The sequence below is a fragment of the Pristiophorus japonicus genome, chromosome 1 (genome assembly GCF_044704955.1).
Source record: "Pristiophorus japonicus isolate sPriJap1 chromosome 1, sPriJap1.hap1, whole genome shotgun sequence".
NCBI classification, from domain to species: domain Eukaryota; kingdom Metazoa; phylum Chordata; class Chondrichthyes; family Pristiophoridae; genus Pristiophorus; species Pristiophorus japonicus.
The window spans coordinates 6406974-6423141 of record NC_091977.1 but is presented as its reverse complement, the minus strand read 5'-3'; the positions used below and the strand labels follow the sequence as shown (position 1 = coordinate 6423141).

The 16168-nt window shown below is 53.2% G+C and overlaps 1 protein-coding gene across 2 annotated transcripts in view; it reads right to left on the bottom strand.

The window, feature by feature from the left end:
• Window positions 1-16168, bottom strand: part of oxct1a (3-oxoacid CoA transferase 1a) — a 115908-nt gene that overhangs the window by 13177 nt on the left and 86563 nt on the right. For both annotated transcript variants that reach the window (XM_070877169.1, XM_070877175.1), the window contains exons 14-15: window positions 5522-5611; window positions 2963-3043 (exon numbers count right to left, since the gene is read on the bottom strand). In XM_070877169.1, coding sequence (XP_070733270.1) covers window positions 2963-3043; window positions 5522-5611 — 171 coding nt within the window. The remainder of the gene's footprint in view (window positions 1-2962; window positions 3044-5521; window positions 5612-16168) is intronic.

The following is a 16168-nucleotide window of genomic DNA, read 5'->3' as shown; positions in this document are numbered from 1 at the left end:
AGGGGCGAGGGAGGGAGAGAGATGGGAGGGGCGAGGGAGGGCGAGAGGGAGGGATAGAAAATAAGAACCTAAGAATTAGGAGCAGGAGTAGGCCATCTAGCCCCTTGAGCCTGCTCCGCCATTCAATAAGATCATGGTTGATCAGCTCCACTTACCCGCCCGCTCCCCGTAACCCTTAATTCCCTTATAGAGTTGTGAAGGGTGAGGGAGGGAGAGAGATGTGAGGGGCGAGGGAGGGAGAGAGATGGGGAGGGTGAGGGAGAGCGAGGGAGTGAGAGAGGTGGGAAGGGTGAGGGAGGGAGATGGGGAGGGTGAGGGAGAGCGAGGGAGTGAGAGAGGTGGGAAGGGTGAGGGAGGGAGAGAGATGGGGAGGATGAGGGAGGTAGAGTGAGAGAGAAATCGTGAGGTTGAGGGAGAGCGAGGGAGTGAGAGAGGTGGGAAGGGTGAGGGAGGGCGAGGGAGGGAGAGAGATGGGGAGGGCGAAGGAGGGCTGGAGTTGGGAAGGGCGAGGGAGGGAGAGAAATGGGAGGGGCGAGGGAGGGAGAGAAATGGGAGGGGCGAGGGAGGGAGAGAGACGGGGAGGGCGAGGGAGGGAGGGATGGGGAGGATGAGGGAGGTAGAGTGAGAGAGAAATCATGAGGGTGAGGGAGAGCGAGGGAGTGAGAAGGGTGAGGGAGGGCGAGGGAGGGAGAGAGATGGGGAGGGCAAGGGAGGGAAGAGATGGGGAGGGCGAGGGAGGGATAGAGTTGGGAAGGGCGAGGGAGGGAGAGAAATGGGAGGGGCGAGGGAGGGAGAGAAATGGGAGGGGCGAGGGAGGGAGAGAGACGGGGAGGGTGAGGGAGGGAGGGATGGGGAGGTAGAGTGAGAGAGAAATCGTGAGGGTGAGGGACAGCGAGGGAATGAGAGAGGTGGGAAGGGTGAGGGAGGGCGAGAGATGGGGAGGGTGAGGGTTGGGGAGAGTGAGGGAGGGATAGAGTTGGGAAGGGCGAGGGAGGGAGAGAGACGGGAGGGGCGAGGGAGGGAGAGAGACGGGAGGGGCGAGGGAGGGAGGGATGGGGAGGATGAGGGAGGTAGAGTGAGAGAGAAATCGTGAGGGTGAGGGAGGGAGAGAGATGTGGAGGGTGAGAGATAGTATGGGTGATGTCGGGAGAGATAGACAGAGTGACAATTGAACAAGGAAAGGGAGAAATGGTGTCGTTGTCAAATAGAGAGCGTAAAATGCAGACTGTGAGGTTAGTGCCAAAGAGAAGTAGACAGAACAGAGAGAAAAAGATATAGGGGCAGAAGAATGTGTAAAAGAGAGGGAGACAGAGACCGAAAAAGGAGACACACACAGACAAACTAAACCTAACTGGATAATTCTGGAGCTGTCTCTATAACCTTGAAATGTCATTGAGCACCAAACCCCACACTTTGAAGACAGCCTCTGCAGTAAAACTGCAGCAACAGCAGGCAACACTGAACAGACCAACAACCAGCGGATCGGTTTACAGCAACCAGTACAATCTGTGCTGCACAGTCACTCTCCACTCTTAAAGGGGAGGCTGGTCTTCCCGCAGTGCGTTGATAATTGTGGGGGAGAGGGCGAGGGGGGTCAGCCTGCTCACTTAATGAGAGGGGGTGGGATGAGCTGTGCCCTGTCACACGATACGTCCGTCGCAGCTCAGTGCACGTGTTTGCACGGGGCGTGGGAATGAGCAACTTCAAACGGTCACGACAGGCGGGGCTGTGTGTGTGGGTGACTCAATGCCCTGTCTGTCTGCCCACTGAGTCGCGCACAACACCAAGGGGCCACACTGCAAACCCAGCCAATGCGGAGTGACCTGATCGCAGTCCACAGGGATACTGAGGCACATAGAGCGGGAAAGCACAAGAAATCAAAGAGCAAGTTATTATTTAGATGGAGAAAGATTGCAAAGTGCTGCAGTACAGCGGGGCCTGGGGGTACTTGTACAGGAAACACAAAAGGTCAGTATGCAGGTACAGCAAGTGGTCAGGAAGGCCAATGGTATCTTGGCCTTTATTGCACAGGGGATGGAGTATAAAAGCAGGGAAGTCTTGCGACAGTTATACAGGGTATGGGTGAGGTCACACCTGGAATACTGCATGCAGTTTTGGTTTCCATATTTATGAAAGGATATACTTGCTTTGGAGGCAGTTCAGAGAAGGTTCACTCGGTTGATTCCGGGGATGAGGGGGTTGACTTATGAGGAAAGGTTGAGTAGGTTGGGCCTCTACTCATTGGAATTCAGAAGAATGAGAGGTGATCTTATCGAAACGTATAAGATTATGAGGGGGCTTGACAAGGTGGATACAGAGAGGATGTTTCCACTGATGGGGGAGACTAGAACTAGGGGGCATGATATTAGAATAAGGGGCTGCCCATTGAACAATGAGATGAGGAGGAATTTCTTCTCTCAGAGGGTTGTAAATCTGTGGAATTCGCTGCCTGAGAGAACTGTGGAAGCCGGGACATTGAATACATTTAAGACAGAGATAGACAGTTTCTTAACCGATAAGGGAATAAGGGGTTATGGGGAGCGGGCAGGGAAGTGGAGCTGAGTCCATGATCGGATCAGCCATGATGCTATTAAATGGCGGAGCAGGCTCGAGGGGCCGTATGGCCTGCTCCTGCTCCTATTTCTTATGTTCTTAAAGGTGCTTCTCCGACAGCACCGCCCGAACCCGCGACCACTACACTACAGTCACACACCATCCCGATTGTAAATATATCGGCCGTTCCTTCATCGTCGCTGGGTCAAAATCCTGGAACTCCCTCCCTAACAGCACTGTGGGAGCACCTTCACCACACGGACTGCAGCGGTTCAAGAAGGCGGCTCACCACCACCTTCTCAAGGGGCAGTTAGGGATGGGCAATAAATGCCGGGCCTTGCCAGCGATGTCCACATGCCAGGTATTATTTTAATTGTGAGGTGTAAAGGTGTGAAGCTGGGACCCTTACCTTCTCGGTGATGATGCGATCCACACAGCTCAGTCCAGTTAGCGGTAAGTTACACTTGTCCAGGATCTTGTGTGCTCCACCCTGTGGGAGAGACCACAGTACTTAATTCAATATCAGTACGGTTGGTGCACCACTAGGGGGCAATGTTCCCCAAGGTGTGCTTTGTTCTGCGCAGACAGTCTCTTTAACTGTGCGGTCCCTTTAAGTGTCCGTGCACGCGCAGTGCTTCGTGTAAACGCCGGTGAGTGACCTGCTCGGGACCCCTGAGACGACTGCGGGGGGTATTATACATTACGCAGGGTTACACTGACCTCACTCAATGTATGGAACTGCCCAGGAGTTATTCACTGTCTCAGAGGCCGCTACACACCCTGACTATTCAGGCCAGATCGGCCATGGAGAAGCACCAATGGTGCTGAATGATGGCCAGGAAAGGGGTCTCGACAGTGAGATCACCCACCACCCTCCGCAAAGGTACATCTGATGGCTACCTGCTTCACAAGGGCTTCTCGGTGTAATTACCCCTAAAGTGAGCGGAGGGAGAGACTGCCTCATTAAAATGACTGTCGCATTGGACCTTCCGTGGCACGATGCTGCTTTTTAATATTCCAGTGGCTCCATGGAACCTCAGAGCAATTGTGGCTAAAGCATGGGGCGAGGGGGGGGGGCCCTGGGGTACGGGGGGGGGGGGGGGCCTGGGGTATGGGGGGGGGGGGGGCCTGGGGTATGGGGGGGGCCCTGGGGCACGGGGGGGGGCGGGCCTGGGGTATGGGGGGGGCCCTGGGGCACGGGGGGGGGCGGGCCTGGGGTATGGGGGGGGGGGCCCTGGGGTACGGGGAGGGGGGCCTGGGGTATGGGGGGGGGCCTGGGGCACGGGGGGGGGCCCTGGGGCACGGGGGGGGGCCTGGGGTATGGGGGGGGGCCCTGGGGCACGGGGGGGGGGCCTGGGGTATGGGGGGGGGGGCCCTGGGGTACGGGGAGGGGGGGCCTGGGGTACGGGGGGGGGGCCTGGGGTACGGGTGGGGGCCCTGGGGTATGGGGGGGGCCCTGGGGTACGGGGGGGGGCCCTGGGGTATAGGGAGGGGGCCTGGGGTATAGGGAGGGGGGGCCCTGGGGTACGGGGAGGGGGGGCCTGGGGTACGGGGGGGGGCCCTGGGGTACGGGGGGGGGCACTGGGGTATGGGGGGGGCCCTGGGGTATAGGGAGGGGGCCCTGGGGCACGGGGGGGGGGCCTGGGGTATAGGGAGGGGGGGCCCTGGGGTACGGGGAGGGGGGGCCTGGGGTTTGGGGCGGGGCCTGGGGCCCTGGGGTACGGGGAGGGGGGCCTGGGGTTTGGGGCGGGGAGGGGGGCCCTGGGGTACGGGGAGGGGGGCCCTGGGGTACGGGGAGGGGGGGCCCTGGGGTACGGGGAGGGGGGGCCTGGGGTACGGGGGGGGGGGGCCCTGGGGTATAGGGAGGGGGGGCCCTGGGGCACGGGGAGGGGGGGCCCTGGGGTACGGGGGGGGAGGCCCTGGGGTATAGGGAGGGGGGGCCCTGGGGCACGGGGAGGGGGGCCTGGGGTATGGGGGGGGGGGGCCCTGGGGTATAGGGAGGGGGGGGGGCCCTGGGGTACGGGGGGGGGGGGCCCTGGGGTATGGGGCGGGGGGGCCCTGGGGTGTGGGGAGGGGGGCCCTGGGGTATGGGGAGGGGGGGCCCTGGGGTGTGGGGAGGGGGGGCCCTGGGGTATGGGGCGGGCGGGGGGGCCCTGGGAGGGGGGGGGCCTGGGGTATGGGGATGAGGGGGGGGCCCTAGGGTATGGGGAGGGGGGGCCCTGGGGTGTGGGGAGGGGGGGCCCTGGGGTATGGGGAGGGGGGGCCCTGGGGCACGGGGAGGGGGGGCCTGGGGTATGGGGAGGGGGGGGGCCCTGGGGTGTGGGGAGGGGGGCCCTGGGGTATGGGGAGGGGGGGCCCTGGGTCACGGGGAGGGGGGGCCTGGGGTATGGGGATGAGGGGGGGGCCCTGCGGTATCGGGAGGGGGGGCCTAGGGTGTGGGGAGGAGTGGGCCTGGGGTGTGGGGAGGGGGGGCCCTGGGGCATGGGGCGGGGGGGCCCTGGGAGGGGGGGGGCCTGGTGTATGGGGATTGGCGGGCCTGGGGCACGTGATAAATGTCCCGGGGGAGGGGAGGGGAGGGGGACAGAGCCCGGGAATGAAGCAACAGTGAAAGGTGATATTAAAAACCCAACTGGTTCACTAATGGCCATTTGGGAAGGGAACCTGCCATCCTTACCCTGACTGGGCCTGTACGTGACTCTAGACCCACACCTTAACTGCCCGAGAGAGCCACTCGACCAGGATAAGGCGGTAAACACTGGCCTTGCCAGCAAGGCCCACAACCCCAGATAGAATGTGTCCAAAGCCAGGGGAGCACCTGCTTCAGCCAAAGACCTGCTGGAGTTGCCCAATGGGCAGGAGCCCTGCTGGTGGTTGGGATCCAATAGCCCAGCAAGCCCCAGAATCCTGGGGGGTTCAGGCCTGGCCACCATCGCCTCCCACCGCCCCTCACACAGGCCGCTCTCATTACCTTCGCCGAGTGCTCCATGGTGACCACCACTTTCGTGTCGGCACTGGCCACTAGGTCCATGGCTCCGCCCATCCCCTTCACCATCTTACCCTGCAACACAAAGTCGTCACATGGCATCAGACGTACCAATGGCAGCAACGAGACAGAGCACTTCAAAAACCCCAAAGGAGGCGGTGTGAAGACTATAGTCGTGTCGTCAGAGCTGGAACTGTGCAGTTAAAGGGTCCCACCACCATCCGGCAGGCATCCTGCTCACATACCAAAGGCCACACGAGGAATATAACGCTTACGCAGCAACCCCAACTATTTACAATCTATATTAACGACTTGGAAGAAGGGACCGAGTGTAACGTAGCCAAGTTTTCTGACGATACAAAGATGGGAGGAAAAGCAATGTGTGATGACACAAAAAAATCTGCAAAAGGACATAGACAGGCTAAGTGAGTGGGCAAAAATTTGGCAGATGGAGTATAATGTTGGAAAGTGTGGGGTCATGCACTTTGACAGAAAAAAAATCAAAGAGCAAGTTATTATTTAAATGGAGAAAGATTGCAAAGTGCTGCAGTACAGCGGGACCTGGGGGTACTTGTACATGAAACACAAAAGGATAGTATGCAGGTACAGCAAGTGATCAGAAAGGCCAATGGAATCTTGGCCTTTATTGCAAAGGGGATGGAGTATAAAAGCAGGGAAGTCTTGCTACAGTTATACAGGGTATTGGTGAGGCCACACCTGGAATACTGCGTGCATTTTTTGTTTCCATATTTACGAAAGGATAGACTTGCTTTGGAGGCAGTTCAGAGAAGGTTCACTCAGTTGATTCCACAGATGAGGGGGCTGACTTATGAGGAAAGGTTGAGTAGGTTGGGCCTCTGCTCATTGGAATTCAGAAGAATGAGAGGTGATCTTATCGAAACGTATAAGATTATGAGGGGGCTTGACAGGGTGGATGCAGAGAGGATGTTTCCACTGATGGGGGAGACTAGAACTAGAGGGCATAATCTTAGAATAAGGGGCCGCCCATTTAAAACTGAGATGAGGAGAAATTTCTTCTCTCAGAGGGTTGTAAATCTGTGGAATTTGCTGCCTCAGAGAGCTGAGAAAGCCGGGACATTGAATAAATTTAAGACAGAGATAGACAGTTTCTTAACCGATAAGGGAATAAGGGGTTATGGGGAGCGGGCGGGGAAGTGGAGCTGAGTCCATGATCGGATCAGCCATGATCGTATTAAATGGCGGAGCAGGCTCGAGGGGCCGAATGGCCTACTCCTATTTGTTATGTTCTTATGAGTGATTATGATCGGAAATGTGCTGCCTGGAAGCAGACTCAATCGTGGCTTTCAAAAGGAGTTGGATAAATACCTGAAAGAAAATTAAATGCAGGGCTATGGGGAAAGGGTGGGGGAGTGGGACTGGCCGAGCTGCTCTTGCAGAGAGCCGGCACGGGCTCGACGGGCCGAATGGCCTTCATCTGTGCTGCAACCATTCCATAATTCTATGTTAATATTAGGGATAAAAACAGAAAATGCTGGAAATACTCAGCGGGTCAGGCAGCATCTGTGGAGAGAGAAACAGAGTTAACGTTTCAGCTCGATGACCCTTCATCAGAACTGGATAAAGTTAGAGATGTGACAGATATTTAAACAAGTAAGGGGCAGGGAAAGGTGGGTGGGGAGGAAAGAACAAAAGGGAAGGTCTGTGATTGGGTGGAAGACAGGAAATATTAAAGGCCAACATTCCATTGGCCTTCCTGATCACTTGCTCTATCTGCATACTAACTGTCATGTATTCAACCAACATTGTAACCCATGTATAATCTGACCGAAGTTGTACACTGTGAGAACAATGACCACTAGGTGGTGAACTTGTGGGAGACACTCCTAACCTGGACCTTCAGGTATAAAAGGAGAAGCTCCACCCACTTTCATCACTTGAGTGCTAAGGAATAAAGGACAGGTCACAGACTGACCTTCTCTCAAGCTTGGGCCTCGTGTGCATTTATACTGTATAGTAAGGACGTATCAATGGCGACGAGAAACTGGGATTTAAACCACGCGAGCATGGCCACTAGCAGAACAGACGAGAGGTACTGTGTTAAGGAATGGTTGGGACAGAGATTCAACATTGTTAAAGCAGCACACAGTTCTCCAGGCAGACAAGGGCAATCGGGCATGCCCCAACATGTAGTCGAACCCAGAGGGGGAGTTCAACAGAGACAATGGCAAGCTGAACAGCGATTCACGCCATTGCAAGGGACAATGCGGCCAGTAATGGGGCCATCAACACCTGTTAATGGCGCAATCAAGGACAGTCACAGGGGCAGTCAGGGATGATCGACTGGCAAGGGACCTTTTGTTTCAAACAACACCTGGGCAGGACCGGAACCAATGTCCTAGGGGGAGTGTTTGCTAGTGCTGTTGGGGAGGATTTAAACTAATATGGCAGGAATGGGAACCAATGCAGGGAGACAGAGGGAAACAAAAAGGAGGCAAAAGCAAAAGACAGAAAGGAGATGAGGAAAAGTGGAGGGCAGAGAAACCCAAGGCAAAGAACAAAAAGGGCCATTGTACAGCAAAATTCTAAAAGGACAAAGGGTGTTAAAAAAACAAGCCTGAAGGCTTTGTGTCTTAATGCAAGGACTGTCCGTAATAAAGTGGATGAATTAAGTGTGCAAATAGATGTTAACAAATATGATGTGATTGGGATTACGGAGACGTGGCTCCAGGATGATCAGGGCTGGGAACTCAACATTCAGGGGTATTCAACATTTAGGAAAGATAGAATAAAAGGAAAAGGAGGTGGGGTAGCATTGCTAGTTAAGGAGGAAATTAAGGCAATAGTTCGGAAGGACATTAGCTTGGATGATGTGGAATCTATATCGGTAGAGCTGCAGAATACCAAAGGGCAAAAAACGTTAGTGGGAGTTGTGTACAGACCTCCAAACAGTAGTAGTGATGTTGGGGAGGGCATCAAACATGAAATTAGGGGTGCGTGCAATAAAGGTGCAGCAGTTATAATGAGTGACTTTAATATGCACATAGATTGGGCTAGCCAAACTGGAAGCAATACGGTGGAGGAGGATTTCCTGGAGTGCATAAGGGATGGTTTTTTAGACCAATATGTTGAGGAACCAACGAGTGGGGAGGCCATCTTAGACTGGGTGTTGTGTAATGAGAGAGGATTAATTAGCAATCTCGTTGTGCGAGACCCCTTGGGGAAGAGTGACCATAATATGGTGGAATTCTGCATTAGGATGGAGAATGAAACAGTTAATTCAGAGACCATGGTCCAGAACTTAAAGAAGGGTAACTTTGAAGGTATGAGGCGTGAATTGGCTAGGATAGATTGGCGAATGATACTGAAGGGGTTGACTGTGGATGGGCAATGGCAGACATTTAGAGACCGCATGGATGAACTACAACAATTGTACATTCTGGCGTAAAAATAAAAAAGGGAAGGTGGCTCAACCGTGGCTATCAAGGGAAATCAGGGATAGTATTAAAGCCAAGGAAGTGGCATACAAATTGGCCAGAAATAGCAGCGAACCCGGGGACTGGGAGAAATTTAGAACTCAGCAGAGGAGGACAAAGGGTTTGATTAGGGCAGGGAAAATGGAGTACGAGAAGAAGCTTGCAGGGAACATTAAGACGGATTGCAAACGTTTCTATAGATATGTAAAGAGAAAAAGGTTGGTAAAGACAAACGTAGGTCCCCTGCAGTCAGAATCAGGGGATGTGATAATGGGGAACAAAGAAATGGCGGACCAATTGAACAAGTACTTTGGTTCGGTATTCACTGAGGAGGACACAAACAACCTTCCGGATATAAAAGGGGTCGGAGGGTCTAGTAAGGAGGAGGAACTGAGGGAAATCCTTGTTAGTCGGGAAATTGTGTTGGGGAAATTGATGGGATTGAAGGCCGATAAATCCCCAGGGCCTGATGGACTGCATCCCAGAGTACTTAAGGAGGTGGCCTTGGAAATAGTGGATGCATTTACAGTCATTTTCCAACATTCCATTGACTCTGGATCAGTTCCTATGGAGTGGAGGGTAGCCAATGTAACGCCACTTTTTAAAAAAGGAGGGAGAGAGAAAACAGGGAATTATAGACCGGTCAGCCTGACATCGGTAGTGGGTAAAATGATGGAATCAATTATTAAGGATGTCATAGCAATGCATTTGGAAAGAGGTGACATGATAGGTCCAAGTCAGCATGGATTTGTGAAAGGGAAATCATGCTTGACAAATCTTCTGGAATTTTTTGAGGATGTTTCCAGTAGAGTGGACAAGGGAGAACCAGTTGATGTGGTATATTTGGACTTTCAGAAGGCTTTCGACAAGGTCCCACACAAGAGATTAATGTGCAAAGTTAAAGCACATGGGATTGGGGGTAGTGTGCTGACATGGATTGAGAACTGGTTGTCAGACAGGAAGCAAAGAGTAGGAGTAAATGGGGACTTTTCAGAATGGCAGGCAGTGACTAGTGGGGTACCGCAAGGTTCTGTGCTGGGGCCCCAGCTATTTATACTGTACATTAATGATTTAGACGAGGGGATTAAATGTAGTATCTCCAAATTTGCGGATGACACTAAGTTGGGTGGCAGTGTGAGCTGCGAGGAGGATGCTATGAGGCTGCAGAGCGACTTGGATAGGTTAGGTGAGTGGGCAAATGCATGGCAGATGAAGTATAATGTGGATAAATGTGAGGTTATCCACTTTGGTGGTAAAAAGAGAGACAGACTATTATCTGAATGGTGACAGATTAGGAAAAGGAGAGGTGCAACGAGACCTGGGTGTCATGGTACATCAGTCATTGAAGGTTCGCATGCAGGTACAGCAGGCAGTTAAGAAAGCAAATGGCATGTTGGCCTTCATAGCGAGGGGATTTGAGTACAGGGGCAGGAAGGTGTTGCTACAGTTGTACAGGGCCTTGGTGAGGCCACACCTGGAGTATTGTGTACAATTTTGGTCTCCTAACTTGAGGAAGGACATTCTTGCTATTGAGGGAGTGCAGCGAAGGTTCACCAGACTGATTCCCGGGATGGCGGGACTGACCTATCAAGAAAGACTGGATCAACTGGGCTTGTATTCACTGGAGTTCAGAAGAATGAGAGGGGACCTCATAGAAACATTTAAAATTCTGACGGGTTTAGACAGGTTAGATGCAGGAAGAATGTTCCCAATGTTGGGGAAGTCCAGAACCAGGGGACACAGTCTAAGGATAAGGGGGAAGCCATTTAGGACCGAGATGAGGAGGAATTTCTTCACCCAGAGAGTGGTGAACCTGTGGAATTCTCTACCACAGAAAGTTGTTGAGGCCAATTCACTAAATATATTCAAAAAGGAGTTAGATGAGGTCCTTACTACTAGGGGAATCAAGGGGTATGGCGAGAAAGCAGGAATGGGGTACTGAAGTTTCATGTTCAGCCATGAACTCATTGAATGGTGGTGCAGGCTCGAAGGGCCGAATGGCCTACTCCTGCACCTATTTTCTATGTTTCTATGTTTCTATGAAGGCTAGAAGGGCCGAATGGCCTACTCCTGCACCTATTTTCTATGTTTCTATGTTTCTAACAGCTCATGCTGGAGGCGTGGAGGCAGACACTCAGCCGGAGTTTGCAGAGACGAGCAAAATACCTGCAGAAATTACAGAAATGAACGTTGGGGGAAATCGCTGGAAGCTGAAGTTCAGCGAGTTCATGTGGAACACGTGTACAGTTCATACACCAGGACGCCACCAATAATGATGAAAGTGTTCCTCAATGGCAGTATCAATGGAGCTAGATACGAGGGCCAGCCAGTCCCTGATGGGTATCAAACAGTTCGAAAAGTTGTGGGCGTCCAAGGCCAGGAGGCCAACGTTATCGCTGATTGACGCACAGCTACGGACTTACGTAAAGCAGATCATTCCGGTGCTAGGCAGTGCCACGGTAGTCATGACCCACAAAGATTCGGAGAACAGGTTGCCACTCTGGATTGTCTCGGGGGACGGTCCCGCACTACTGGGGAGGAGTTGGCTTGCTGTCATGAACTGGAAATGGGGCGATGTCAATGCAATTTCCTCTGTGGAGCGAGTATCATGCTCACAAGTCCTGGACAAATTTGACTCATTATTTCAACCCGGCATCGGCACTTTCATGGGGGCCAAGGTAGTGATTCACATCAACCCGGACGCCAGACCAGTACACCACAAGGCCAGAGCGGTGCCGTACGTGATGCAGGAAAAGATGGAAGGCGAATTGGACCGCCTGCTGAGCGAAGGCATCATCTCGCCAGTCGAATTCAGTGACTGGGCGAGCCCGATTGTGCCGGTGCTCAAGGCGGATGGGTCGGTCAGGATATGTGGCGATTACAAGGCCACCATCAATCGGGTGTCACTCCAAGACCAGTACCCGCTACTGAGAGCAGAGGACCTCTTTGCGACGCTATCCGGTGGCAAACTTTTTTCAAAGTTGGTACCTGACCTCAGCTTACATGACCCAGGAGCTGGTGAGTGAGTCGAAGAAGCTGACCACCATCACGACACACAAGGGGTTGTTTGAGTACAACAGATGTCCGTTCGGGATTCGCTCGGCCGCCGTGATCTTCCAACGAAATATGGAAAGCCTCCTCAAGTCGATTCCAGGGACGGTGGTTTTTCAGGACGACAGCCTCATCACGGGTTACGATACTGAAGAACACCTCCACAACCTGGAGGAGGTGCTACGCAGACTGGACCGGGTAGGGCTGCGACTGAAAAAGGCGAAGTGCGTCTTCCTAGCTCCAGAGGTAGAATTCCTGGGGATGAGGGTAGCAGCAGACGGGATCAGCCCTACTGCATCCAAGACGGAAGCGATCCAGAGAGCACCCAGACCCCGTAACACGACGGAGCTGCGTTCGTTCCTGGGGCTCCTGAACTATTTTGGTAACTTTCTTCCGAAATTGAGCACGCTGCTAGAGCCGCTACACGTGCTCCTACGCAAAGGTCGCGAATGGGTCTGGGGGGACAGCCAGGAAAGGGCTTTTAATAGAGCACGCAATTTGTTATGTAAAGTGCCTAATCGAAAGACAAGGTGCTGTTCCTCGAGCTTGCGTTGAGCTTCTTTGGAACAGTGTAGGAGACCGAGGACGGAGAGGTCAGAGTGGGAGTGGAGCGAGAATTAAAGTGACAGACACCGGAAGCTCGGGGTCACACGTGCGGAGGGAACAGAGGTGTTTTGTTTCAGACTTGCAGTGTCGGTGGCATTTTGCTGTGCGTTGGTTAATTATCAGGGCCCACGCGAAGACAGCAGCTTCGAGAGGGAGGCACGGAGCATTTAAACAGGCAGCCGAAATTAAAATTCCCTCCAGGGGGCTCGGAGTGTAATAACAACAAAAAGAACTCTTCAATATAAAGCAATTGATGAGGTGGAACGATGGTTAAAACAAGCAGTGACCTTGGGAACACTGCCAACAAATCACATGCCCGAGAGGTAGCGACACAACAGGCAGTGTGACTGTCAGCTGCGGCAATCAGTGTCCCACTGAATGGAAAGAATGCCAGCCGCGGACTCGGCCAAGAGACTGCGTGACTTTTTGTTCATTGCTGACGCATTAAAGCAGAACAATGGTACACCGAATCTCTGCCACCCCGGCAACAGAACTAAACACAAATATCTGCACACTGACTGACCTCTCCCTGCCCCCCTCAGGGAGATATCTGTACACTGACTGGTGTCTCTCTGTCCCTCTCCCTCAGGGAGATATCTGTACACTGACTGCTGTCTCTCTGTCCCTCTCCCTCAGGGAGATATCTGTACATTGACTGCTGTCTCTCTGTCCCTCTCCCTCAGGGAGATATCGGTACACTGACTGGTGTCTCTCTGTCCCTCTCCCTCAGGGAGATATCTGTACACTGACTGGTGTCTCTCTGTCCCTCTCCCTCAGGGAGATATCTGTACACTGACTGGTGTCTCTGTCCCTCTCTCTCAGGGAGATATCTGTACACTGACTGGTGTCTCTCAGTCCCCTCTCCCTCAGGGTGATATCTGTACACTGACTGGTGTCTCTCTGTCCCTCTCCCTCAGGGAGATATCTGTACACTGACTGGTGTCTCTGTCCCTCTCACTCAGGGAGATATCTGTACACTGACTGGTGTCTCTCAGTCCCCTCTCCCTCAGGGAGATATCTGTACAATGACTGGTGTCTCTCTGTCCCTCTCCCTCATGGAGATATCTGTACACCGACTGATCTCTCCCTGCCCCCTCGGGGAGATATCTGTACACTGACTGGTGTCTCTCAGTCCCCTCTCCCTCAGCGAGATATCTATACACTGACTGCTGTCTCTCAGCCCCCTCTCTCTCAGGGATATATCTGTACACTGACTGGTGTCTCTCTGTCCGTCTCCCTCAGCGAGATATCTGTACACTGACTGCTGTCTCTCAGTCCCCTCTCCCTCAGGGAGATATCTGTACACTGACTGATCTCTCCCTGCCCCCCTCAGGGCGATATCTGTACACTGACTGGTGTCTCTCTGTCCCTCTCCCTCAGGGAGATATCTGTACACTGACTGGTGTCTCTCAGTCCCTCTCCCTCAGGGAGATATCTGTACACTGACTGGTGTCTCACAGTCCCCTCTCCCTCAGGGAGATATCTGCACACTGACTGGTGTCTCTCTGTCCCTCTCCCTCAGGGAGATATCTATACACTGACTGGTGTCTCTCTGTCCCTCTCCCTCAGGGAGATATCTGTACACTGACTGGTGTCTCTCAGTCCCTCTCCCTCAGGGAGATATCTGTACACTGACTGGTGTCTCTATGTCCCTCTCCCTCAGGGAGACATCTGTACACTGACTGGTGTCTCTGTCCCTCTCTCTCAGGGAGATATCTGTACACTGACTGGTGTCTCTCAGTCCCCTCTCCCTCAGGGTGATATCTGTACACTGACTGGTGTCTCTCAGTCCCCTCTCCCTCAGGGAGATATCTATACACTGACTGGTATCTCTCAGTCCCTCTCCCTCAGGGGAATATCTGTACACTGACTGGGGTCTCTCTGTCCATCTCCCTTAGGGAGATATCTGTTCACTGACTGGTGTCTCTCAGTCCCCTCTCCCTCAGGGAGATATCTGTACAGTGACTGGTGTCTCTCAGTCCCTCTGCCTCAGGGAGATATCTGTGCACTGACTGGTGTCTCTCAGTCCCTCACTCTCAGGGAGATATCTGTACATTGACTGGTGTCTCTCAGTCCCTCTCCCTCAGGGAGATATCTGTACACTGACTGCTGTCTCTCAGTCCCTCTCCCTCAGGGAGATATCTGTACACTGACTGGTGTCTCTCAGTCCCTCTGCCTCAGGGAGATATCTGTGCACTGACTGGTGTCTCTCAGTCCCTCACTCTCAGGGAGATATCTGTACACTGACTGGTGTCTCCTCGTCCCTCTCCCTCAGGGAGATATCTGTACAGTGACTGGTGTCTCTCAGTCCCTCTGCCTCAGGGAGATATCTGTGCACTGACTGGTGTCTCTCAGTCCCTCACTCTCAGGGAGATATCTGTACATTGACTGGTGTCTCTTAGTGCCCTTCCCCTCAGGGAGACATCTGTACACTGACTGGTGTCTCTCAGTCCCTCTCCCTCAGGGAGATATCGGTGCACTGACTGGTGTCTCTTAGTCCCCTTCCCCTCAGGGAGATATCTGTACATTGACTGGTGTCTCTTAGTCCCCTTCCCCTCAGGGAGATATCTGCACACTGACTGGGGTCTCTCGGTCCCTCTCCCTCAGGGATATCTGTACACTGACTGGTGTCTCTCAGCCCCCTCTCTCTCAGGGAGATATCTGTGCACTGACTGGTGTCTCTCAGTCCCCTTCCCCTCAGGGAGATATCTGTATACTGACTGGTGTCGCTCAGTCCCCTCTCCCTCAGGGAGATATCTGTACACTGACTGGTGTCTCTCAGTCCCTCTCCCTCAGGGAGATATCTGTACACTGACTGATGTCTCTCAGTCCTTTTCCACAAGGAGATATCTGTACACTGACTGGTGTCTCTCAGTCCCTTACCCCTCAGGGAGATATCTGTACACTAACTGGTGTCTCTCAGTCCCTCTCTCTCAGGGAGATATCTGTACACTGACTGGTGTCTCTCAGTCCCTCTCCCTCAGGGAGATATCTGTACACTGACTGGTGTCGCTCAGTCCCCTCTCCCTCAGGGAGATATCTGTACACTGACTGGTGTCTCTCAGTCCCTCTCTCTCAGGGAGATATCTGTACACTGACTGGTGTATCTCAGTCCCTCTGCCTCAGGGCGATATCTGTACACTAACTGGTGTCTCTCAGTCCCTCTCTCTCAGGGAGATATCTGTACACTGACTGGTGTCTCTCAGTCCCTCTCCCTCGGGGAGATATCTGTACACTAATGTGTACCTCAAGGAAGAATTTGTACATTGATTGGAATCATAACAATTATAGCACAGAAGGAGGACATTTGGCAATCTGCCCTGGTACTGCTGCCAGCTCTTGACAGCTGCTATCTACTTTATCCCATTTCCCTTTTATGTTTTTCCTTTTCACTAACCTTTCCAATTCCCATACAGCTGATGTTATAGGCTCTGTTTCTGCAGCTACTTACGATAAAGCATTTTAATAACCTTGTGAAAGGATTTGTTCTGATGTCTCGCTTAGTGAAAAATTGTTTCCA